The 25,929-nt window shown below is 44.8% G+C and overlaps 1 protein-coding gene across 1 annotated transcript in view; it reads left to right on the top strand.

Annotated features, from left to right (window-relative positions):
• Window positions 1-2,923: 2,923 nt before the first annotated feature.
• Window positions 2,924-25,929, top strand: part of timeless (timeless circadian clock) — a gene marked incomplete at both ends in the record, with an annotated part of 38,430 nt that continues 15,424 nt past the window's right edge. The window contains 27 exon segments of the mRNA XM_084167643.1: window positions 2,924-3,020; window positions 3,284-3,437; window positions 5,544-5,612; window positions 5,614-5,656; window positions 7,341-7,403; window positions 7,518-7,601; window positions 8,227-8,382; window positions 8,624-8,757; window positions 8,913-9,000; window positions 9,186-9,362; window positions 10,253-10,470; window positions 10,642-10,704; window positions 10,706-10,743; window positions 10,853-11,019; window positions 11,257-11,382; window positions 11,843-11,994; window positions 12,254-12,351; window positions 12,622-12,718; window positions 12,928-13,034; window positions 13,037-13,110; window positions 19,894-20,039; window positions 20,155-20,240; window positions 20,401-20,524; window positions 20,704-20,735; window positions 20,738-20,779; window positions 21,036-21,196; window positions 21,340-21,571. Of these exon segments, the coding sequence (XP_084023769.1) occupies window positions 2,924-3,020; window positions 3,284-3,437; window positions 5,544-5,612; window positions 5,614-5,656; window positions 7,341-7,403; window positions 7,518-7,601; window positions 8,227-8,382; window positions 8,624-8,757; window positions 8,913-9,000; window positions 9,186-9,362; window positions 10,253-10,470; window positions 10,642-10,704; window positions 10,706-10,743; window positions 10,853-11,019; window positions 11,257-11,382; window positions 11,843-11,994; window positions 12,254-12,351; window positions 12,622-12,718; window positions 12,928-13,034; window positions 13,037-13,110; window positions 19,894-20,039; window positions 20,155-20,240; window positions 20,401-20,524; window positions 20,704-20,735; window positions 20,738-20,779; window positions 21,036-21,196; window positions 21,340-21,571 (3,028 nt within the window).

The following is a 25,929-nucleotide window of genomic DNA, read 5'->3' as shown; positions in this document are numbered from 1 at the left end:
TTGTTTGTAGGTGACCAAATACTTATTTTCCACCATAATTTGCAAATAAATTCATTAAAAATCCTACAATGTGATTTTCTGGAAAAAAAATTCTCAATTTGTCTGTCATAGTTGACGTGTACCTATGATGAAAATTACAGGCCTCTCTCATCTTTTTAAGTGGGAGAACTTTCACAATTGGTGGCTGACTAAATACTTTTTTCTCTTGATTTAAATATTATTGGGCTAGGTTATTCGTTTTATACAGTTCATTTTCACCTAAACAGTTAAGCCTAAATCCACCCGATTTACTTTACGCCTTATTGAGGTTGTAGGCTAATGGAAGCATGGAATAGGCATTGGTACTCAATGTATGCCAGAAGGAACTTGGTTTGCTAGAATGACTTGAGGTGTGGATTTCTAGTTTCACCCATACCTGAGAACATTTAGGCTACGTGAAGTAAACCTTGACTGCTTCTTGGAGATGTTGCCTAATAAATCAGACTGTGATACAGTCTGAAACAAAACACTGCAAAAATGTGGAAAGTTACCTCTCACGACCTCTACAAGCCAGAAAGATGAAGAAACTTCATTTGAACTTACTCGAACTGTTGTCTGTGCGGTTGGTTCTTTTGTCTTTCGAAATTTGAGTAAAAAATATCCACAGGAAAGTATTATTAAACCAACTTTTTAAAACGCTGGTACTGCCCTTGAGATTCCTGGTACATGCGCAAAATATAAACCCCTGGTTAGAATGCGTGAATCGCGTGCACGTACATGTCTTGTGCTCGAGCCTCAGGTTTTGATGTCTGTTTAAAAGTATCCTTTGGATATTTTGTCCCAAGGTTCAGGAGACAAGTACCAACCACACATAGACAACAGGTGTGGAGTAAGTCCAAATTAGGTTTGTTCAACATTCCGACTTGTAAAGGGACTGTTTGGAATTTTCTACCGTATATACTAGAGACAAGTGTGGAGACTTCCACACTCGGGTTCGTAAAAGGCAATTGGAGATGACTTACAGATGCTTTTCGTTTACAGCTTTGAGTTACAACCAGAGCCATTTGCCCAGATCTATTTATATGGAAATTATGTAGGCTATTTCTTCTATCGTTGTGTATTTTCTCCCCTCTAAATATAGCCTAGTTTTCCACTACAGGTTTTAAACATGCATTTTAAATTTGAACAAGTTGTTACGTTATAGATGGATGACATGGGTTGCCATTACCCAATGCCTCTAGTCTCACTGCTTTTTTTTGTGCTTAGAGGACTAGAGCTTCTACCTGCACCAAAACTCCAGTATTTTTCCTTCATAGCTTGTTCTCCATCTTCTTTTTAAATAGGGAGACAATTTGTTTTCAGCACTTATTTCCATGACTGATCAAACGCTTGTGTAGTGTTAAAAGGATGAAACTGTGAAGTACAAGTCCTAGTTCATATTTTTTTCAATTATATGACCATTATCAGTTGACCTACATGACCAGGTTACACAGAGGCTGAAATAAAATAGGTCTGTAAAATGGCCATAGCCCCTCTCTCACCATTCAGAGGAGAGCAGGGATACATGAGGTTCTGTGTACAAAACAAAAGGCTGCTTCTCATCCACACCATTTGCTCATGTTGTCCAAATGGTGTTACTGGCCTGTTTACCTGAACTCAGTGACCCGCTGGCCAGATTAGGTGAGGTCAGATGGTTAATGTCACTAGGTCCTGTAGTCTGGGCTAATCCTGGACCAGATAACTTTGCGGTATTTGATTTGATAGTAGGCCTTTCAACTCAACTGTCCGCTTGGATCTTGTCATAGTAAAGGTGTGTGTGTTTTGAGAGGAAGAGATTGAGACATACAGCCAAGCAGCATGCTCGCTGTGCTGCAAAGTTGTCGTCTTGGCATTCAATCTGCTACTAGTGTCACGATCGTCGTTAGATGAAGCGGACCAAGGCGCAGCGTGATATGCGTACATTCTTTTATTTCAGTACACAACACGAACCAAAACAAACGATACGTGAAGTCCTGGGTTGAACACAAACCTTCCGGAACAAGATCCCACAATAAACAGTGCCAAACAGGCTGCCTAAGTATGGTCCCCAATCAGAGACAACAAGCTACAGCTGCCTCTGATTGGGAACCACCCTGGCCAACATAGAAATACACGAACTAGAACAAAACATAGAAAATAACACATAGAAAATCCACACCCTGGCTCAACATATAAGAGTCCCCAGAGCCAGGGCGTGACAACTAGAATGGCAGGTAGCCTAGCAGTTAGAGTGTTGGGCCAGTAAGCGAAACGTCGCTGGTTCGTATACCCGAGCTGAAATGGGGAGAAGTCTGTGACCGTGAACAAGGCACTTAACCCTAATTTGCTCCAGGGGCGCTGTTCTACTATGGCTTACCCTGTAAAACAACACATTTTACTGCATCTAGCCGGTGTATGTGACAATACAGCATATTTTTTAGTGCTGAAAAAATTTGATTGCAATTCCAGACTTGTTGCTCAGTTATTGGTTAATGAGATACCAAAAAAATTCTGGGCTGTGTTAATTCCCAATAAACAAAATCTAAAATCACTAGTACTTATCTTGATTATTCCTTGTGACTTTGTAATAACATTTGATGTAAATTGTTGCTAGTGCTGGTAAAGGCCATATAACAATGTCTCACTCTCTTTGTCTCCTACAGGTTTGAACGGCCTATGAGCTGACGTCTGAAGACCTCAGCTCTGATTATTAGCCAACAAGCCTATAATTTCTCTCATACAGTACTTGTTTTTATGGTATACTATATTCATCTATAGTTATTTATATTAGTTTTTTACTTTTAGTCTTTCCAGAACTATATTAAAAGACTTCTTCCCCACCTCATTATAAATGTCTCTTTTTCCATTTCCTGGTTGCAGTCTGTCAGATTGAGCACCGCCTCTCCTGCTGGCAGGCTAGTGCTATATGGACTTGTACATGATGAACTGTGAGCTTTTGACAACATGCAGTGCCCTGGGTTACCTGGAGGGAGACACCTACCACAAAGTACCTGACTGTCTAGGTGAGCTACTACACACGTTGGCTAACAACACTTGCTGTGCTATAAACACAGTGCTGAAGGTAGTAATGTGTACTAGGACCCAGACTTGAAGTGAAGTACTGTGTTTAGGGAGGATTTACAGTATATTTACTATCAAATCAACTTAACTTACTTGTATTAATCTGAGCTAGGCCTAACTGCACTAAATAAATAATGTAAATCCTGTACAGGGCTGTTATGCACACTGCATGTGCAACCTCTGACCCTGTGTGTGTCCCCTGTAGAGAGTGTGAAGGACCTGATCCGGTACATGCGGCATGAGGATGACACGTGGGACACCCGTCATCAGCTGGGGGCGGGCCAGATCCTCCAGAACGACCTGCTGCCCATCATCACCCAGCATAGCCAGGACAAGGCCCTGTTTGACGCCTGCATCAGGTACACTACACAGCCTCAGTACAGGCCTACAGGGACACTTGGCTAGAAAATGGAGGACTTAACTTGTGTACAGTGAGGGAAAAAAGTTTTTGATCCCCTGCTGATTTTGTACGTTTGCCCACTGACAAAGAAATGATCAGTCTATAATTTTAATGGTAGGTACTCCTGAGTGGCGCAGTGGTCTAAGGCACTGCATCGCAGTGCTAACTGTGCCACTAGAGATCCTGGTTCGAATCCAGGCTCTGTCGCAGCCGGCCGCGACCGGGAGACTCATGGGCGGCGCACAATTGGCCCAGCGTCGTCCAGGGTAGGGGAGGGAATGGCCGGCAGGGATGTAGCTCCGTTGATAGAGCATGGCGTTTGCAACGCCAGGGTTGTGGGTTTGATTCCCACGGGGGGCCAGTATAAAAAAATATGTATTCACTAACTGTAAGTCGCTCTGGATAAGAGCGTCTGCTAAATGACTAAAATGTAAATGTAACAGTGAGAGACAGAATAACAACAAAAAAATCCAGAAAAACGCATGTAAAAAATGTTATAAATTGATTTGCATTTTAATGAGGGAAATAAGTATTTGACCCCCTCTCAATCAGAAAGATTTCTGGCTCCCAGGTGTCTTTTATACAGGTAACGAGCTGAGATTAGGAGCACACTCTTAAAGGGAGTGCTCCTAATCTCAGCTTGTTACCTGTATAAAAGACACCTGTCCACAGAAGCAATCAATCAATCAGATTCCAAACTCTCCACCATGGCCAAGACCAAAGAGCTCTCCAAGGATGTCAAGGACAAGATTGTAGACCTACACAAGGCTGGAATGGGCTACAAGACCATCGGCAAGCAGCTTGGTGAGAAGGTGACAACAGTTGGTGCGATTATTCGCAAATGGAAGAAACACAAAAGAAATGTCAATCTCCCTCGGCCTGGGGCTCCATGCAAGATCTCACCTCGTGGAGTTGCAATGATCATGAGAACGGTGAGGAATCAGCCCAGAACTACACGGGAGGATCTTGTCAATGATCTTAAAGCAGCTGGGACCATAGTCACCAAGAAAACAATTGGTAACACACTACTCCATGAAGGACTGAAATCCTGCAGCGCCCGCAAGGTCCCCCTGCTCAAGAAAGCACATATACAGGGCCGTCTGAAGTTTGCCAATGAACATCTGAATGATTCAGAGGAGAACTGGGTGAAAGTATTGTGGTCAGATGAGACCAAAATGGAGCTCTTTGGCATCAACTCAACTCGCCGTGTTTGGAGAAGGAGGAATGCTGCCTGACCCCAAGAACACCATCCCCACCGTCAAACATGGAGGTGGAAACATTAAGCTTTGGGGGTGTTTTTCTGCTAAGGGGACAGGACAACTTTACCGCATCAAAGGGACGATGGACGGGGCCATGTACCGTCAAATCTTGGGTGAGAACCTCCTTCCCTCAGCCAGGGCATTGAAAATGGGTCGTGGATGGGTATTCCAGCATGACAATGATCCAAAACACACGGCCAAGGCAACAAAGGAGTGGCTCAAGAAGAAGCACATTAAGGTCCTGGAGTGGCCTAGCCAGTCTCCAGACCTTAATCCCATAGAAAATCTGTGGAGGGAGCTGAAGGTTCGAGTTGCCAAACATCAGCCTCGAAACCTTAATGACTTGGAGAAGATCTGCAAAGAGGAGTGGAACAAAACCCTCCTGAGATGTGTGCAAACCTGGTGGCCAACTACAAGAAACGTCTGACCTCTGTGATTGCCAACAAGGGTTTTTCCACCAAGTACTAAGTCATGTTTTGCAGAGGGGTCAAATACTTATTTCCCTCATTAAAATGCAAATCAATTTATAACATTTTTGACATGCGTTTTTCTGGATTTTGTTGTTGTTATTCTGTTTCTCACTGTTCAAATAAACCTACCATTAAAATTATAGACTGATCATGTCTTTGTCAGTGGGCAAACGTACAGAATCAGCAGGGGATCAAATACTTTTTTCCCTCACTGTATATGTAGTTCATCCCTAAACAAATTGTAAGAAGCCTGGATGGATGTTGGATATTGGATCCTGTGGGGTTGTATTTTGGTTGGAGTGTGGTTCTAATGCTGTCTCTCTGTTTCCCCCACAGGCTCATGGTCAACCTTACCCAACCTGCTCTGCTCTGCTTCGGTAAAGTCCCAGATGACCCCACTGTCAGACCACTTCCTGCAAGTGGTGTCCTATTTACAGGCCTATAAGGAGGTAGGAGTGGTGCCACTATGTTTGTGTCCCAAATGGCAACATATTCCCTTTATAGTGCACTACTTTTTACCAGAGCCCTATGGGCCTTGGTCAAAAGTAGTGCCCATATATAGGGAATAGGGTGCCATTTGGGACACGTCCTCTGTACACTGTGTGCACAATTATTAGGCAAGTCAGTATTTTGACCATATCATCATTATTATGCATATTTCCCAACTCCAAGCTGTATAAACTGGAATGCTTATTGGATTTAAGCATATCAGGTGATGTGTATTTGTGTAATGAGGGTGGGTGTGGCCTAAGGAGATCAACACCCTATATCAAGGTGTGTATAATTATTAGGCAGCTTCTTTTCCTCAGGCAAAATGGGCCAAAAAAGAGATTTAACTGACTTTGAAAAGTCAAAAATTGTACAAAGTATTTCAGAGGGATGCAGCACTCTTGAAATTGCTAAGATATTGGGGCGTGATCACAGAACCATCAAACGTTTTGTTGCAAATAGTCAGCAGGGTCGCAAGAACCGTGTTGATATAAAAAGACGCAAATTAACTGCCAAAGATTTGAGAAGAATCAAACGTGAAGCTACCAGGAACCCATTATCCTCCAGTGCTGTCATATTCCAGAACTACAACCTACCTGGAGTGCCCAGAAGTACAAGGTGTTCAGTGCTCAGAGACATGGCCAGAAACCCGACCACCACTGAACAAGACACATAAGTTGAAACATCAAGACTGGGCCAAGAAATATCTGAAGACAGATTTTTCAAAGGTTTTATGGACTGATGAGATGAGAGTGACTCTTGACGGACCAGATGGATGGGCCCGTGGCTGGATCAGTAACGGGCACGGAGCTCCACTTCGACTCAGACGCCAGCAAGGTGGAGGTGGGGTACTGGTATGGGCTGGTATTAAAGATGAGCTAGTTGGACCTTTTCGGGTTGAAGATGGACTCAAACTCAACTCCCAAACCTACTGCCAGTTTTTAGAAGACACTTTCTTCAAGCAGTGGTACAGGAAAAAGTCTGCATCTTTCAAGAAGACCATGATTTTTATGCAGGACAATGCTCAATTGCATGCGTCGAAGTACTCCACTGCGTGGCTAGCCAGTAAAGGCCTTAAAGATGAAAGAATAATGACATGGTCCCCTTTCTCACCTGACCTAAACCTTATTGAGAACTTGTGGTCCCTTCTTAAACGGTCGATTTACGGTGAAGGAAAACAGTACACCTCTCTGACCAGTGTCTGGGAGGCTGTGGTTGAAAAGAAGGGTGGCTATATTGGTCACTGATTTTTTGTTGTTGTTGAAATGTCAGAAATGTTTATTTGTAAATTTTGAGTTTATTATTCTCACTTTAACAGATGAAAATAAACAAGTGAGATGGAACTTTTTGTTTTTCATTTAGTTGCATAATAATTGTGCACACTAATAGTTGCCCAATAATTGTGCACACATAGATATTATCCAAAGAAAGCCAAAACCTCACTTACTTTCTTAAATATTCAGGTTTGAATAGGTTGAGTAGTTGTTCAATAATAAAATTAATCCTCAAACATACAACTTGCCTAATAATTGTGCACACAGTGTAATGATTATCTATTTGAGCCCACTCTAGGGGGGAAGAGTGGAGGACTACGGTATGAGCAGTATGATTGACTGTTCTCCCTATGTCTCTCCCTCTCCTCAGGCCTTTGCCAATGAGAAGGTGTTTGGAGTTCTGAGTGAAACCCTGTACAATCTGCTGAAACTGGTGAGTGTTGCACTTTCAGACCAACACACCACAGAATGGAGTCCTCCACAAATTTTCAAAAAAAGAGAGAGAAGCATTGGCCGTGTGTTAAATAATTCTCTCTCTCCCTCTCAGGACTGGGAGCAGAGGCAGGAGGAGGACAACCTGCTGATAGAGAGGAATGTACTGCATGTCCCCGCTGACTCCTACGAGGAGAAGGTCAGAGTTCACTGTGTCCGGTTATGCTGTGACCCCATTCAGTAAATTCCCATTCCCAAGCAGCAGTTCCTGCTGAGGTTTTTAGCCTTGGTCCATTACCATGGCTCGCTCATCAGAGCAACACTCAATGTCTGCCATGTTGAATCATCTCAATCACTCACTGTATTGTCTTTCTTGTTGTCTTGTCTATTTTACTACCCTTCCCTACTCCCCCCTCTGTCTTTCTCTTGCCTCTCCTCTTTTCCTCTCTCACCGCTTTTTCTCTCCCTATCTCCTCCATCTTCTATCCTTTCTGCCTCCGCCCTCCTTTCTCCTCTGGTATTACATTTACATTTTAGTCATTTAGCAGACGCTCTTATCCAGAGCGACTTACAGTTAGTGAATGCATACGTTTATTTTTTATTTTATTTTTTCATACTTGGCCCCTGTGGGAAACAAACCCACATCCCTGCCGGCCAAACCCTCCCCTACCTTGGACAACGCTGGACCAATTGTGCGCCGCCCATGGGTCTCCCGGTTGCGGCCGGCTGCGACAGAGCCTGGACTCGAACCAGGATCTCTAGTGGCACAGCTAGCACTGCGATGCAGTGCCTTAGACCACTGCACCACTCGGGAGTCAATGTAGAACGTGGACGATGATGCCAGTGTGCATGACAAGCTGCTGTGGGCCATCCACATAAGTGGTCTGGACGACCTGATCAAGTTCCTGGTCTCTGCGCAGAGCGAGCAGCAGTGGACCATGCATGTGTTGGAGGTCATTTCCCTCATGTTCAGAGACCAGGTGAGACCTGAGAGAAACACACCTGGGCCCATATTCATAACATATCTGAGTAGGGTAGCTGATCTAGGACTAGGTACCTGTCCGTGTAATTGCATGCATCAAAAAGGCTGAGAATGAATTAATCAAACATTCCAGCTTCTGCTTCACCCAATATGGCTGCCCATACACAGCCCACAGAATGACTTTTTTAGTGAAAGTGTCCATTCTATTGATTCTAATTCTATGTTCTACCTCCCTGCAGACGCCTGAGCTCCTGGTGAGTGCGGGTCAGGCTCGTTCAACTCAGGAGAAACAGAGAGATGTTCAGGAGCTGGAGGTGCTACGACAGAAAGAGCAGGCGGAGAAACTCAGCCGCACCCTCCAGAGAGGAACCAGGTAACTACACTGATCTCAGAGCAGAGGTAGATTTGAATAAACAAACTGACCTCAGAGCAGTTAAAGAGAACAAGATATTCTCTAGAGAGAAGCCAGGTGAAAACCCCTGTGATTTGCATGCTTTTGTATTGTCTGATGCCTTTTCCTCTCCTTAGACACTCTCGCTTTGGAGGCTCCTACGTGGTTCAGGGACTCAGGTCCATCGGAGAGAAAGACGTGATCTACCACCGAGGCCTTCACAACGTGAGTGTCAAATTCTGGAGCCATGCCCCAAAATCGTATTACCAGGGAGTTGGCATTTAAAGCAAAAATAAACAAAGGTCAAAGCTATTTTAACGAATGGAAAAAACAAGCTGAAATGTCAAGCAGTTGAATCTGTCGTAACTCGTTGTCCTCCTTGTTACATATCTTTGGTGTTTTTCTCCTAGTTCAAGAACTACACACACGATGAAGGCAAGGCGGTGAGACGTGTGCCCAAGCGAAAGCTGCACGCTCGGGACACGGAGGGCAAAAGCTGCTCAGCCCTAAACGTGCGCCTATTCCTGCGCGAGTTCTGTGTGGACTTTCTGGAGAACTGCTACAACCGCCTCATGTACCTGGTCAAGGTGAGGAGAATGGGTCACAACACCTAATGATGACTCAAAAAAATACTATCACACTGGATGATGCCTCATGATGTTCAAGACAGGGGGTGCGTCCCAATAATCTCTCCTTCCTCCTGAAGTGTGCTACTCGTTCATTACTTACAAATTTAAAATCATTGTATTAATGTTGGAATGGGCTAGAGGGAGTATATATTTTTTTTTATTGAAGGGAAGTGAACAAGTGTACACTTCAGGGAGAAAGTAAAGATTGTTGGGACTCACACACTGACTCTAATTTTGAAAGATTGAAAAGAACAAAGAACAATAAATGCTGTGTAACACTGTGGATCCAGTTCAATAGATTTACTGGGTTTCCTGGCCCAGCCAAAAGCAACATTCTTCCTGCATAGCTAGAAGGCATGTTTGGATTTTGAAAATGTTGTTTTTTGACTTTATCCCAGAAACTCAGTTACCACATTTTGATTGACTAAAGCCCTTGTGGTTTGAGGCCTGTTTAGCCACAGCAATCACATTGCAGACTCTCAGGCCTATCTATGCAAATTGATCTGATCTAAGTGCAGTTTGCCACAGCACTGACAGCTGGGCTGCGTTCAGTACATAAACACGCAATAGAAAGTTAAATTGAACGGAAACGGTGCTGTACTAAACGACCAGTTGAAAAATGGGGAGGGGTTGGGATGTGGGTTCAAAACGCTCCGCTGCTTTTTAAATACGCCACTCATTGCTTCAAGCCCCACACCAGCACACCCATCGAATGGAGCAATGGTATCTCCAAGTCTGTTCAAGAACGTACAAGAACGTTTTGGGGAAACATGTCGTTCAGTACAAACCGTTCCGCAAACGTTCAAGCGAACTGAAAGCACCCCTGGTCTTTCTATCTGGTTCCACAGGAGGGGCTGATCAGGGAACAGGCGCAGCAGCACGATGAGACCTACTACCTCTGGGCCATCAGCTTCTTCATGGCCTTCAATCACGGCAACTGTTTCCGTGCCGACCTGGTCTCCGAGACCATGTCCATCCGTGCCTTCCACTTCATCGAGTGCAACATCACCAACTACTACGAGATGATGCTCACCGACCGCAAGGAGGCCACGTCCTGGACCCATAGGTGGGTGTGGCAAACAGGGTTATTGTTTTAAGGGCACCATGTTGGCACCAAAAGTTTGAAGTCTAACTGGAATGTTATCATAATGGACCATTTGGGGCCCACATGGAGGATAGCTTATAAATATCTGTATATCTTTGGTTTTGAACGTAAGAAATACCATTTTTCTACCAGGATGCACCTGGCTCTGAAGGCGTACCAGGAGCTGCTGCTGACGGTGAACGAGGGACCACTCCTGAGATGAGAACATCAGACAGGGCGCCAACGTCATCAAGAGTGAGACTCCTCTCCCTTCTTCTCCTCTTTTCTTGTTTAATCTCCTCTTTGTTTTCTCTTTCATTCTTTTTCTAAACTAAACATCTAAATCCTTTGTCTCTCCCTCTAGGTAACATATTCTACCTGATGGAGTACAGGGAGATCTTCTTGACTCTGCTGAGGAAGTTTGAGACCAAGCAGCCGTGTTCCTTCCTCAGGGACCTGGTGGAGTCCACCCACCTCTTCCTGCGCATGCTGGAGCGTTTCTGCAAGGGACGCAACAACCTGGTGGTGCAGGTGAGCCTCAATCTCTATTCACAGACAGATAGGGGGCCCTAGAGGGGTGATGGGCTGAAGGAATTAGGGGGAATAGTTAATCACATAGCGAAGTTGCGAAACTATCTTTTGCCAAAGATGTATGTTTCTGAAAACAGATTGTTGTTGACCTGAACATACGAACATCAATTGACAGCTCAACCCTTTGTCCCTAGATAGTTAATGAATAACGCTTCTTCTGCTTCCCTCCTCCTGCAGAAGAAACGTGCGAAGCGTAAGAAGTCTAAGGGCCGAAAGAATCTGACTGCAGCAGAGACCACCCCCGAGGCCCTGGAGGAGACCTGGAGGGCTGTGACAGAGGAGCTGAGGGTCACCGGCTTTAAGGTCATTGTTGTGGATCAGCCTTAGGGACAGCCAGGGGACAGTTAACATGTGGTGCAGCTAGCTTTTCTTGTCTACTCTCCACCAGACTGCAGGGGGCCCATTCTATTTGCTGAGCCAGGTTGTTTCATGGCTGCCCTCATGGCTTCACCTTGTAGTGTTAGACTGTTAACAGACAGCTAGGGAAGAGTTCATGGGTGCATCTCAGTAGTCTAAAGTGGATTCCTCTCCTTGTCTCGTTTCCTTCATAATATTGACTGGTCTGAAAGATCTGAGCCGGTGACATCAAATAACCAAATACCATATTGCTTTCCCCTATTGTATGTGTAGATCAGATCATCGCAGATGAAGGACATAAGACAAGTAGAGGAAGACTGTCATCTATTGAGATGCAGCCCTATTGTGTTGCTGTCAGCATGTGTACGAGTGCTAAATCTGGGTCTCCCTATCTGTGTGGCTGCAGTTGTCGGAGGCTCTGACAGAGGGCGCTGTGCCGTTTAACGCTGTGTCAGACACTCCCCTGGAGGAGCAGAGGACTGAGGCCATGGTGCGTGTCCAGGATGCCCTGTTCAACAGACTGGGCCCTGAGGCTCTGGGCCTGCTACGAGCCGTCAGGTCAGTCGCACTCAATCTGACTCTGCTCCCATAGACTTCTTTTGGGATACTGTAGATGCATTAGCTATTGAACACTAATACTTTTTTATTTTATTTGAATGTACTTTTCTTAAACTCAAAGTGCCCTAGATCCACGTGGGTCGATCCACCAATGGTCAAAACAGCATCTTGATCTGAGCCTACTTTTTGGGCCATTTGACTTTGCAATCACAAAAGGTATGGTTGTCATAATTGTGTCTCTATATATTTCTGTTCACAGGGAGGTCTGGCCAGAGGGAGATGTGTTTGGTTCAGCTGATGTGGAGCCAGAGGAGGAACTGGAGCTCCTCAAACAGATCCTCTTAGCCAACCTGCCCAGTGAGTGTCTGTCATTTTAGTCTTTTTTTTTTTTTTAGCAGACGCTCTTATCCAGAGCGACTTACAGTTAGTGAGTGCATACATTTTTCATACGTCTGTCTGTGGTACTTTATAAAACATGGGATCAATATGATTTAATCTGACATATGTACAGTAGCAGATACATTCATTTGTACTAAAATGAGGTAGATGACGAGAACCCGTTTTTATTTGTTCATGCTGGGCTGATGCACATACTCTCCATGAAGAGACACTTTGTTTTGTTTCCAGGGCCCCCTCCCCCTGAACCTGGGATGGAGGAGGATGAAGAGCTGGAGTCTGTACGAGTGTCTGAGACGGAGTTCAACTTTCTGGATTTCATCAAGAGGTGAGGGACACAAATTCAGTGTTTACGCTTGATCTCAGATTTGCATCATCAGGGCCTCCGTGTCAGTGTCCTGAATGTGAAGAACTGGGAAAAAATCATAATAAATCATAACGTGTTAAAACTATAATAAATAAGCCCCCAACTACATTGGGCCTCTGATATCACTGACCGTTTTAACTCTTCACTGTCCAATGTGCCCCGCCTGCCAGGTTTGCCAACCCCAACATTGTGCGTCCCTACCTGCTCCTGCTCTGGTTCTACTCCCAGAACTCCCCCCACACCAACCACTGCATCACGCGCATGCTGCACTGCCTGGCCTCGACCTCAAGATGGACGCCCTGCTCTTCCAGCTCTCTGTCTTTTGCCTCTTTAACAAGATCCTGGGAGACCCTGTAAGGTACACCAGGGTTCTATTTATTAGGGCACACCGTAGCAAAATGTTTTGCAAAGGTAAACCAAAGCAAGTGTTTAATGGACACGTTCAGGTATGCCCTCCCTGTTTCAGTCAGTTTTTTCCCATTTGCTGCCTAATGAATAAGACCCTGAACCACATCAAGACACTGGGTTAGATGGGTGCCACTCTGGGAGCTTTCTAGTGTAATCTCACAAATAGGGGAGGAATGGACTTCTTGTGATGCTGTTTTGATGTTGATTATTGAACTGTGAAGACAAAATTCATTTGTAAAGCAAGCGGACCAGCTGTGAAGACGTGTCTTTATGTTAATGAAGGTCTGAATCCTTACCTGAGATACTTGCATGTAACTGAAATTATATTAATTGATATCAAGCCCCTTTGGGTGAAAAATCCTTTAATCCTTACGTCTAAGCCAGGGGGGGTTCTACTAAGCTAACATATGGAATTGTTTTAAGATGGTCATACCAAGGATCATTTAGCGATTTGATTTAGAATTTTAGGACACCTTTAGGTATCGAAACAAATATTAACAAATTATTTGATGAAACATTGAATTTGGCCTTACTGCTATTAGCCCATAGAAACACATTGAATAACAGATTCATACATGGAAATAAATAAAAAGGAAGTTTGTTTTAAAGTGTCTGTCTTATACCGACCGCCTCGATTCGGTCTTATGTAGCAAAATTTGAAATGGTGTCTTTTACATTGCATAAAAGTAGAGACGGTATGGTACAGTGCATTCGGAAAGTTTTCAGTCCCCTTGACTTTTTCCACATTTTGTTACGTTACAGCCTTATCCTTTTCTTGCATAGTAGCAATATCAAAACATAAAGTGTCCAGATAAAGTATTTGTATCATTATTATATGACGCTAACCCGACACACTTGTCTTAATTGATGGGTCATGTGAAGGAAATGCTATAACCACCCCCCAGCCACATCTAGCTAAGTGGATGGGTCACTATTGTCTAGACATGTACACATGTTCATGAAATACAATAGATGGCCGTAATCACCCCCAGACACACCTGGCTAATTTGATGGGTCATGTAATAATCCGGCCGAAGTGGAGTCTTTTTGTTTAGACATGTAGCTAGCTAGGTAACTAGCTAAACAATGAACCGGCATAATCCCAACTCATACTACTACCAATACAAACATTGTCATAGCTGTAGTATGAATCTGCAGGTAGCTAAAGCTAACAAGGTTCAATGTTAGCTAGCTAACATTAGGCTATAACTAGCAATGCAAATGGATTTCTGATTAGAATAATATTACTACACAGATCATACACGTAACGTTTGCTAGCTAACTAACAGTACGCTTTAACTTGCAATAAAAATGACTTTCTGACAATTAGAAACGTATATCTGAAAAAGTAGCTATACTCTTACCCGTATACATAGATGAACGCTTCACGGCAGACTGGAACCATTTAACTCAGTTTTGTTTGTAGCTACATCTTGTTTGGCCAGCGTTGTCAAGTCACTCCGGTTCACACTGACCGTGGTGTGTGGAGAAAGTAGCCCATCTGTCACGCCCTGACTCAGGGGACGCTTATATTTTGAGTCAGGGTGTGTATATTCCTTGTTGTGCTTGTTCTATGTATGAGGATCTAGTATGTCTAGTTCTATGTTGGCCGGTGTGGTTCTCAATCAGAGGCGGCTGTCGCTCGTTGTCTCTGATTGGGGACCATACTTAAGCAGCCTATTGGCACTGTCTAGTTGTGGGATCTTGTTAAGGTTGGTTGTGTATCTACCTTAGGACTTCACGTTTCGTTTATTGTTTTGTCGTGTGTTTATTAAGTTTAATAAACATGTACGTATATCACGCTGCGCCTTGGTCTGTCCCGTCATTCAACGAACGTGACAGAAGATCCCACCAAACGAGGACCAAGCAGCGTGCCCAGGCGGAGCGGATGGCCATGTCACAGGTGGCCAATTTGTGGTCATGGGAGGAGATATTTACGGGGAAAGGACCATGGGCTAAGGTAGATGCCCAGGCAGGAGAGGAGCAACGGCAACACGGAGGAGGCCGGTCGAGGAGGAAGCCAGAGAAGCAGCCCCAAGAAAAAAATTTTGGGGGGCACACGGGGTGGTTGGCGGAGCCTAGGGTTAGAGCAGAGCCAACTCCCCGTACTCACGCGAAGAGGCGTATGACTGGGCAAGCTCCGTGTTATGCGGAGCTACATACTGTGTCGCCAGTGCGCCGGCAGTCCTGTACGTCCTGTGCTTGCACCACGCACGTGCCGTGCGAAGATGGGCATCCAGCCAGGACGGGGTGTGCCGGCTCAACGCTCCTGGCCTCTGGTATGCCTCCTCGGTCCCGCATATCCTGCGCCAGTTCTACAAACTGTATCGCCAGTGCGCGTGCACAGCCCAGTGCGTCCTGTGCCAGCGCCCCGCACGTGTAGTGCGAAAGTGGGCAGCCAGCCAGGATGGGTTGTGCCAGCTCTCCGCTCCAGACCTCCAGTCCGCCTTCACAGTCCGGTCCGGCCCGTTCCTGCTCCTCGCACCAAGCCAGTGGTGCGCGTCGCCAGTCCGGCCCGGCCCGTTCCTGCTCCTCGCACCAAGCCAGTGGTGCGCGTCGCCAGTCCGGCCCGGCCCGTTCCTGCTCCTCGCACCAAGCCAGTGGTGCGTGTTCCTAGTCCGGCCCGTGCCTGCTCCTCGCACCAGACCAGTGGTGCGTTTGTCCAGTCCGGCACGGCCCGTGCCCGTTGCACCGGTGCCTGGTCCGGCACCGGTCAGCTGCTCCACTCCGGAGCCAGAGCAGTCCGCTCCACCGGTGCCTGATCCAGCTCCGGTCAGCGGCTCCACTCCGGAGCCAGAGAAGTCCGCTCCACCGGTGCCTGATCCAGCTCCGGTCAGCGGCTCCACTCCGGAGCCAAAGCAGTCCGCTCCACCGGTGCCTAGTCTGGCTCCGGTCAGTGGCTCCAGTCCAGACCATGACGTCAGCCCCTCTCCAGGTTCGGGGTCTCCCACACCAGGGTCCAGACAGGGCCTGGCGAATCGTGGGAGGAAGGAGAGGGGAAGCAACGCACTGAGGTCTAGACCAGACCAGGGGCGCAACAGGGAGGCGGAGAGTGAGAGGTCGTCACGCCCCGAGCCGGATCCGCCTCCGAGGCGGAATGCCCACTCGGCCCCTACCATGTTATGTTTATGTTGTGCGGTCGGAGTCCGCACCTTTGGGGGGGGGGGGGGGGTACACTGTCACGCCCTGAATCAGGGGACGCTTATATGTTGAGTCAGGGTGTGTATATTCCTTGTTGTGTTTGTTCTATGTATGAGGATCTAGTATGTCTAGTTCTATGTTGGCCGGTGTGGTTCCCAATCAGAGGCAGCTGTCGCTCGTTGTCTCTGATTGGGGACCATACTTAAGCAGCCTATTGACACTGTCTAGTTGTGGGATCTTGTTCCGGTTATGGTTGGTTGTGTATCTACCTTAGGACTTCACGTTTCGTTTCGTTTATTGTTTTGTCGTGTGTTTATTAAGTTTAATAAACATGTACGTATATCACGCTGCGCCTTGGTCTGTTCCGTCATTCAACGAACGTGACACCATCACTTTTTCCAACTGATCTGTCGATAGCGCCTGCTAAATTCAGGGCATCAATGTTGTTGAGAAAACAGAAACATGCTACATGGCAGACCAATCCAAACTCATCTCCCGGCATGTCCAGCCCATCCATTATCTCACCCAATCATGGCTAGCGGGAAGGTTCCTGTCTTTTTCCGTGGCTAAACCAACTAGGCTCGTAATTTACCAATTGTATTCGTATTTATGGATGGAATACAAGTTTGTTATTAAGGCACATGGGAGTTCACATGTCCCAGAAGGCATTTCTGCCAAAAAATGCATTTTGATAAAAAATAAATGTTTACATTCAAATCAAATTTTATTTGTCACATACAGGTGTTCAGATGTTATTGCGGGTGTAACGAAATGCTTGTGCTTCTAGCTCCGACAGTGCAGTAGTATCTAACAAGTCATATCTAACAATTTCACAACATATACCCAATACACACAAATCTAAGTAAGAAATGGAATTAAGAATATATACATACACTACCGTTCAAAAGTTTGGGGTCACTTAAGTTTGGGGGACAATTTTGTTGTCCATTAAAATAACATCAAATTGATCAGAAATACAGTGTAGACATTGTTAATGTTGTAAATGGCTATTGTAGCTGGAAACGGCTGATTTTTAATGTAATATCTACATAGGCGTACAGAGGCCCATTATCAGCAACCATCAGTCCTGTGTTCCAATGGCATGTTGTGTTTGCTAATCCAAGTTTATCATTTTAAAAGGCTAATTGATCATTAGAAAACCCTTTTGAAATTATGTTAGCACAGCTGAAAACTGTTGTGCTGAGTAAAGAAGCAATACAACTGGCCGCCTTGACACTAGTTGAGTATCTGGAGCATCAGCAATTGTGGGTTCGATTACAGAATGAAAATGGCCAGAAACAAAGAACTTTCTTCTGAAACTTGTCAGTCTATTCTTGTTCTGAGAATGAAGGCTATTCCATGCGAGAAATTACCAAGAAACTGAAGATCTCGTACAACGCTGTGTACTACTCTCTTCACAGAACAGCGCAAACTGGCTCTAACCAGAATATAAAGAGGAGTGGGAGGCCCCGGTGCACAACTGAGCAAGAGGACAAATACATTAGTGTCTAGTTTGAGAAACAGACGACTCACAGGTCCTCAACTGGCAGCTTCATTAAATAGTACCCGCAAAACACCAGTTGCAACGTCAACAGTGAAGAGGCGACTCCGGGATGCTGACCTTCTAGGCAGAGTTGCAAAGAAAAAGCCATATCTCAGACTGGCCAATAAAAATAAAAGATTAAGATGGGCAAAAGAACACAGACATTGGACAGGGGAAGATTGGAAAAAAGTGTTATGGACAGACGAATCGAAGTTTGAGGTGTTCGGATCACAAAGAAGAACATTTGTGACGCAGACCAAATGAAAAGATGCTGGAGGAGTGCTTGATGCCATCTGTCAAGCATGGTGGAGGCAATGTGATGGTCTGGGGGTGCTTTGGTGGTGGTAAAGTGGGCGATTTGTACAGGGTAAAAGGGATCTTGAAGAAGGAAGGCTATCACTCCATTTTGCAACGCCGTGCCATACCCTGTGAACGGCGCTTGATTGGAGCCAATTTCCTTCTACAACAGGACAATGACCCAAAGCACAGCTCCAAACTATGCAATAACTATTTAGGGAAGAAGCAGTCAGCTGGTATTCTGTCTATAATGGAGTGGCCAGCACAGTCACTGGATCTCAACCCTATTGAGCTGTTTTGGGAGCAGGTTGACCGTGGCCCTGTGTAGCTCAGTTGGTAGAGCATGGATTCCGATTGGTCAGACCAGCGTTGAATAGTCCTTAGCACGGGTACTTCCTGTTTTGAGTTTCTGCCTATAGGAAGGGAGGAACAAAATGGAGTTATGGTCAGATTTGCCGAAAGGAGGGCGGGGGAGGGCCTTATAACCATCCCGGAAGTTCGAATAGCAATGGTCGAGAATTTTAGCAGCCCGAGTACAACAGTCGATATGTTGATAGAACTTTGGCAGCCTAGTCCTCAAATTTGCTTTGTTAAAATCCCCAGCTACGATAAATACAGCCTCAGGATATGTGGTTTCCAGTTTGCATAAAGTCCAGTGAAGTTCTTTGAGGGCTGTCGTGGTATCGGCTTGAGGGGGGATATACACGGCCGCTCCTGTGAAGTAGTGATGTGCGACATACAAACTAGTCACATTTAAACCCCTTTTTATTGGCACTACACTACTTCCATAAACACGGGAGTGTACAAAACATTAGGAACATGCTTATGCTCTTTCCATTAAACTGACCAGGTGAATGCAGGTGACAGCTATGATCCCTTATTAATTTCACCTGTTAAATCCACTTCAATCAGTGTAGATGAAGGGGAGGAGACTGATTTAAAGAAGGATTTTTAAGCCTTGACACAATTGAGACATGGATTGTGTATGTGTGCCATTCAGAGGCTGAATGGGCAAGACAAAAGATTTAAGTGCCTTTGAACGGGGTAGTACGTGCCAGGCGCACCGGTTTGAGTGTGTCAAACTGCAACACTGCCAGGTTTTTCACACTTAAGTTTCTCGTTTGTATCCACCACCCAAATGACATTCAACCAACTTCACACAACTGTGTGAAGCATTGAAGTCAACATGGGCCAGCATCCCTGTGGAACGCTTTCGACACCTTGTAGAGTCCATGCCCCAACAAATATAGGCTCCAAGGTGCAACTCAATATTATGAAGGTGTTCTTAATGTTTTGTATACTCGGTGTATGCTTCCATAAATGTTTTTACAACTGGTACCGGGCTACCTTCAGACGAGGCTTGTGGGCGTCCTAACGCAAAACAACCGACACGTACGTGTTCGTTAGTCATATCAGTGAGGGGTCATATCAGTGTGTAGCCCAAACTGTTCGGACGCTACAGATGTTTTTGTGAGAAGACAGATTTTTGGGATGTCTCATGGTCTGTAAAACACCACTGTAGCTCGGCCACCTTCCACCGCAGATGCGGAAAGCCGCCATTGGCGGATGCGGTTGATTGAGCCCATGCAAACAAACAGATCTCTAGCTTAAACAGATGGATTTTGATGGGGATTTTTTTATTATGCTAATTCGATTTACATAGGGACATCGACTCTAGGGGGTTAACCCAGGCACATGGATTATAATACAATTACATGTTCCAATGTTTTTTCTCTTCCTCCTACAGGAGCTGGTGACCTTTGCTAAGTTTGTGCTGAACCGATTCTTTTCCCTAGCAGCCAAAAACAACAAGGCCTATGTAGAGCTGCTCTTCTGGAAGAATGTGGGAGCTGTACGTGAGATGACAGATGGCTACAGCAAGCCTGGAGAAGGGTGTGTGTATGTGCCTGGGTGTCAATTAAATAAGTGTGTGTGCGTGCGCATTTACTATGTGCTTTTCAAGGTTTCCATTTTTAAAAGTAATTTATTGTTCTCATGTTCGTCTCAGAGAGGGGTCCAAGAAGAAAGCAAAATGGACGCCAGAGGAAGAGGATGAGCTGTGTACACTCAACGAGGAGCACCGCGACTCTGAAGGTAAACAAACGGCACCACTCATTTTTCATTTCCTGTGCTTTTATCACCAATCCTTTCATCTAACTGGTGTTTTATAGTGTAACCATTCCATACATAGCTATGCTCATGAACGCTTGTCCCATATTCTGTCCCTGAACTTTTGACTTTCGCTCTATCACAGTGCCAGACGTTGTGGAGACTCTGCTGCCGTTGCTTAGCAACACCACCCGTCAGCGTCGGCAGGTGGTGGCCCAGTTGGTGGCGATGGGGCTGATGGACAGTGTCAAAGACCTGAAGAAACAGAGGTCAGTCGGTGTCTGTCTGGGGGCCATCATATCTAGGCTACATCCTGTAACCTGCTAGCTTTTACCATAGAGATTCTATATTAATGTCTGGATGTAACATACTGTTTACATGTCAGTACTAGTTAGAGTATTGAAAGGACAAAACCTGACCTGTAGCCTCTGATCTGACCTCCCTGAAGGAAAGGCACTCGTATCGTCCTGTGGACAGAGGACGAGAGCTACAGATGCTGTTTGAGGAGTTCAGAGATTCGGATGGTACGTTTTGAAGGTGCCCTTGATTCCCATGCTATACCATGTTACCATAGTGATAAGGGTTGCAGTATTCTTCGTCTCCGTTGGGATAATGGTTGCAGACCTGGGTTAAATTACTATTTGAAATCTTTCAGTTTGCCGTTTTGCACTCATTCTATTGGTTCCATTGTGCCGGGCAAGCTCAATCAAGCCCAGCTAAAGTATTTTGAATTCAGATAGTATTTGAACCCAGTTTTGAGTGGTTGTTATATTTCCGTAGACGTGCTGGGGAACATCCTGAAGAAGGTGACGGCTAAACGGTCCTGCGCCCGCCTGGTGGAGAAGCTGCTTAGCATGGGCCTGGTCTCCGACCGATGGGAACTCCACAAGAAGAGACGCCGCAACCCTAACGCTCTGGGGAAGAGCTCCAGAATTGCAATGGTGAGGGGAATTTATTTCAAATGTTTTGTCTCTTATTGTATAGGGTGTGCAGTATAGAATAAGTTGGCAGTCTAGAAATGTCATAAAAGTAACACCACTATAATGACTGAAGAAAGTCAAAGTATTTGTGTGTAATCTGTTAGACTGAAGAAGAGTTCCTGGCTGACCTCAATGGCGGTCTAACAGAAGAACCCATGGGCCAAGATGAGGAAGATGATGATGATGATGATGATCACTCGGAGGAGAGCAAGGGGGAGGAGCAGGGGAGGCAGGCTCAGGCAGCCAGACGGAGGAAAAGCAGGGTGGCAGAGCGGGAGAGCACAGTTGAGAAGAATGCCAGGTTGGGGACCATGGTGTACACTCTACGGCAGGAAGGTGAGAGCAGGGCATTCATGTAGCCTCCTGTAGCTCAGATGGTAGAGCATGGTGCTTGCAACGCCAGGGTTGTGGGTTCGATTCCCACGGGGGGCCAGTATGAAAAATGTATGCACTCACTAACTGTAAGTCGCTCTGGATAAGAGCGTCTGCTAAATGACTAAAATGAAATGTTTATGTTCACGTTTTAAATACAGACTACCCCATCTAGGTATCAGTATAGTAGTATGTTCTTTTAATTTGAACATTACACAAAATCAAAGAAGATTTCCTATTGGCAAGAAGGCCACAAAACAGTTTGTGTTTGTCACCATTTGATAAATGGTCCCTAAAGCTGTATTATTTTGTTACAGGTATGTCAGGACCCCTGTTGTCGCTACAGAACAGCCTGAACAGGAAGAAGGTGAGTGGAAATCCACGTGAAAAATGACTATAAAAGTACTGGGGGAGGGGGACACTTGAGCATTAGTATCTATTCCTTTATGTAGTGTAGTGTCTAAACAGTTTATGACTTTGCTGACGTTTGCAAATGGTGTGTTAGAGGAAGTTGACTCCGCTTGCGGAAGCATCTGGAAAGCATTACTATAGGGGCCCCCTAAAACAGAGGAAGTCTGTTATGTGAAGGCCTGGGATTGGTTTATGGGAAAACCACCCATATCATGTTACATATTATAAATACCATGGTTGAAACAAAGGACGGGGAGAATATAACATATTAGAGATTGGGTCAGTTGTTCTCCAGATGTCTGCAGGAGTCTGTAAATTGACGCTGAAATCTTTGATGTAATAAACCATTATAATCAAGGACAGTGTCAGCAGATTTCTTGTTTTCACAGCATCTCAGCATCGTTATCTCGACACTACATTAATGGCGACGAGGTATTTTGGACGTGTTGCGTCTGTTTCAACGTTGCATCATGGGTGCCGGGCTGACACTCGCTCCAGAGTCCGGCAGATAAGGGTGAGTTTTCTCACCACTTTGGGCACTGGTCAGTTCGTGTGTCCGTGTGTGTGCGTTGAATGACTGCACCGTTAAAAACTTGCGTGTGCGCTTTGCTGTTATTTGCTGTGTGATGAGAATCCGTTCTAAATTTGTTTGCGTTGAAAACAACGCAAACAGGGGGGAGTGTCTATAGGAATTGATAACACTGGGCACAGGGATATTTGGCTTGAATAAAATTGAAAAAGAATAGAATGAAGGAATAAGGCCAGGAACTAAGGAAAAATGTATACTAATTAGGACGTCGTTGATCTACGGAAGCCCTCAAACGAGGCGATCATTAGGATGGGCCGAAAATCCTGAAAACTCACTAGGTTGATTTTTAAGGTCAGTTCTGGGAACTGGAGTTTGTGGTAAATACATTCATTTGTAAGTTACCCCTCGACATATAGTTGACGAGGTATATGTTCGATGTAACCTCTCATTGAATATCTGCAAACTCTAGGTAGCAGAAATTTAGGAAGGAACTATGAGAAATAAGGAACGACGGTAGCATGCTTTAGAGGACCGTAGGAACGGATACATTCCTCTTGAATTGTGTGTGTGTGAGAAAAGAGAGCCTGTGCGTGTGTGAAAAAAAGGGGAGGTCTCTGCTGTGTGTCGACTAAGGCTATGACAACAGAGGTTTTAGTTTTTTGTAAGGAAATATGTTAGTTAAGGTTAAAATCTTATGAGTCTCCATTAGCGAGAACGTTAATAATTGTTAAAAAACTATGAGCCCCCTGGGAGGAAGTTAAGGTTAAAATCTTATGAGTCTCTACAAAAAGAGAACGTTTAATAACTGTTAAAAGACTATGAGCATACAGGGAGGATTTTAAGAGTGTATAGAGATGTTTTGTAATGGATAAGAAAATAACTATAAATCTGCAGATTAGGATAAGTGAAGATAAGAAACTTCGAAGTAGGATTTGTGTTCTATGTTCTGTGTTGGTTTGGGAGTTTTGTTAAGTGTTACTGTTTGTCTGTGTTGGAAATAATGGAGGGACAGCTGGTCTGTCTACTTTATGTTGTTTAGCTTGGAGAGAGCTGCTTGGGAGCTCTTCTCACTCTGAAATCGCATTGGTGAATGAACTACGCATGCGTGGGATTTTATGAGTTTAGAGTTACGTAGAGCAAATATGCCACTCCCCTGCCTGCACTTGTGACAGGTTAAAGGACATATTCATAGCCTGTTATACACTAAAAAGTATTAGTAAGTTCATGGTATGTAAGGATCTTAAAATATCTAAGGTTAAAAAGATCATGCATCCAGTACTAGTTCATAGAGATTGATAAAATTCATAATTGTGTTAAAATCCGTCAAGTGTACAAAGGGTAAATATTGTAAGAGGAATGTGTAAACGTTATATTGACTACTTTATTTTGTGGTGCCTAATTTAAGGGTAAAAGTGTTAATCTGTGATCTACTAAATGCTCTTAATCTATGAGCCTGAGATCGATTGCTCTGGTCTCTACCCAACTTCCTGGGGAAATCGCGGTCTTTTTTCCTCATTATACTAAAGTTTTCAGTGAGGAAACATAACTGCATCACTTTCGTGATTATTTCTCCCCTTTTTCAGGTACGTTATTGATATAAAACGAGTTAATTTGAATGTAATAACTTGCTAACATGTCAAGAGAGTTTAAGGTATGTGTTAGTAACATCTTGAGTAAGTTAGAGTTAAGTTGAAGAGAGTTATTAGGTGCGTGTGTGAGTGAAACCTGCTTGGTTGCAGCGAAGAATAGCTTCGTACTGAGAGTAGCTGCCATTTTATGCTAATTGTGAATGAGCATGTGCGCTGTTAATAATATATTTGGGGTTATTTGTATAATGTGTTTCGAATACTTTGTTGACATGGTTGATAAATGTAGTTATGGGTTACTGAGCTAAAGCTACTTTGTGTTTGACAGTTATATTGAAACATTTGTATATGTTTTAGTGAATTACAGTTTATGCTGTTGTGACTTGAATAAGCTTTGTACCCTACAAAACTCTGGTTCCTGTAGATCTGTTGTTCTGTAAAATGTGGTATTTTTGTAAAAGCATTATACTAAAGTTTTCAGTGAGGAAACATAACTGCATCACTTTCGTGATTATTTCTCCCCTTTTTCAGGGGCGTAACATTTTGGAGGCTCCGCTGAGATTGCTGCTCAGATGTCCGGCTTCCACATCCTGGTCGCTGAATTCCGAGCCAGCTAAATCCCTACATAACAACCCAGGCAGGCTGCAGTGAGGAAAGTGTTGCTGTTCGAGGGGAGCTGGAAGTTGGGGGTTAAGTACGTGTCAACTGAGGCCGTTGAGAGACCATCAGAGACAGTAAGGACCATCTAATTCAGAGTCAACTCCTGCACAGTAAAGGTTCCTCCTGTCCTGTCAACATGACAACCGCCTTGGAAGAACTACAAGAAGAGGTAGTAGGAGAATTGCACACCCTGACTAAAGACAAGTTACTAGACGTATGTGATTTCCTTGACATATCAGGCGAACAGAGAAGAGATGTTCAAGACAAATCCCGCATATCACTGATGACTCACATTATGATGTTCCTTGAAAGAGAGGAAGTTGCAGAGTTAGAAGATGGCGGCATGTCGGAATTATTGTTACTTAAAGACAAAATGACAGAGATGATCAGTGGCATAGATAGCAAGACAGGGCAAACTGACCATGATATTGAAACAGCCAGAACACATCACATAATCGAGGGACTGAGAACTGTAACCCCACAACAAGGGGTGGGAACTGAGCAGAGTACTGCAGACAAAGCCAGTGATTCTCTGCGCCAGCCCCAACCCCCTGCCCATCTTCAGAGGAGCATGCAGCTCTCACCCAGTGCACCGCCCGGCTCATACTGGCGCAAAGAGTTAAAAATGTCTGGTCAGATAGGTGAACCGGGCCAGAAAGATAAACTGACTTTTTCCAGCCTTGCCCATCAGATTGAGAATGGACTTAACAGAGGCTATCCTGAGGTAGAAATAGTAGACGCAGTAATCAGGGCTATTTCTCCAGGCTCACAGCTATGCAGCTACTTGGAAGGTAAACCCCAGCTAACTATTCCCACACTTAGATGCATCCTGCGTTCCCACTTCCAAGAGAAGAGTGCAACAGAGCTTTACAAACAGCTAGCTTCAGAAGCACAGCATAGCAAGGAGACCCCTCAAAGCTTCCTGATGCGCGTCTTAGATTTGAGGCAGAAAGTACTATTTGCGTCCCAGGAGTCAGAATCAGGGCTTAAGTATGACCCTGCTCTAGTCCAGCGCATGTGTTTACACACAGTCCTTACAGGTCTCCAGAGTGACAGTATCAGGATAGACATGCAGCCTCTCCTGCTTGATAGCGAAACATCAGATGAGGTTTTGCTAGAGAAGCTTAACATTGCTT

Source organism: Coregonus lavaretus (assembly GCF_964263955.1).
Source record: "Coregonus lavaretus genome assembly, chromosome: 8".
In the NCBI taxonomy this organism is placed as follows: Eukaryota; Metazoa; Chordata; class Actinopteri; order Salmoniformes; family Salmonidae; genus Coregonus; species Coregonus lavaretus.
The sequence above is the reverse complement of the archived record's forward strand: the minus strand, read 5'-3'. Positions and strand labels throughout refer to the sequence as shown.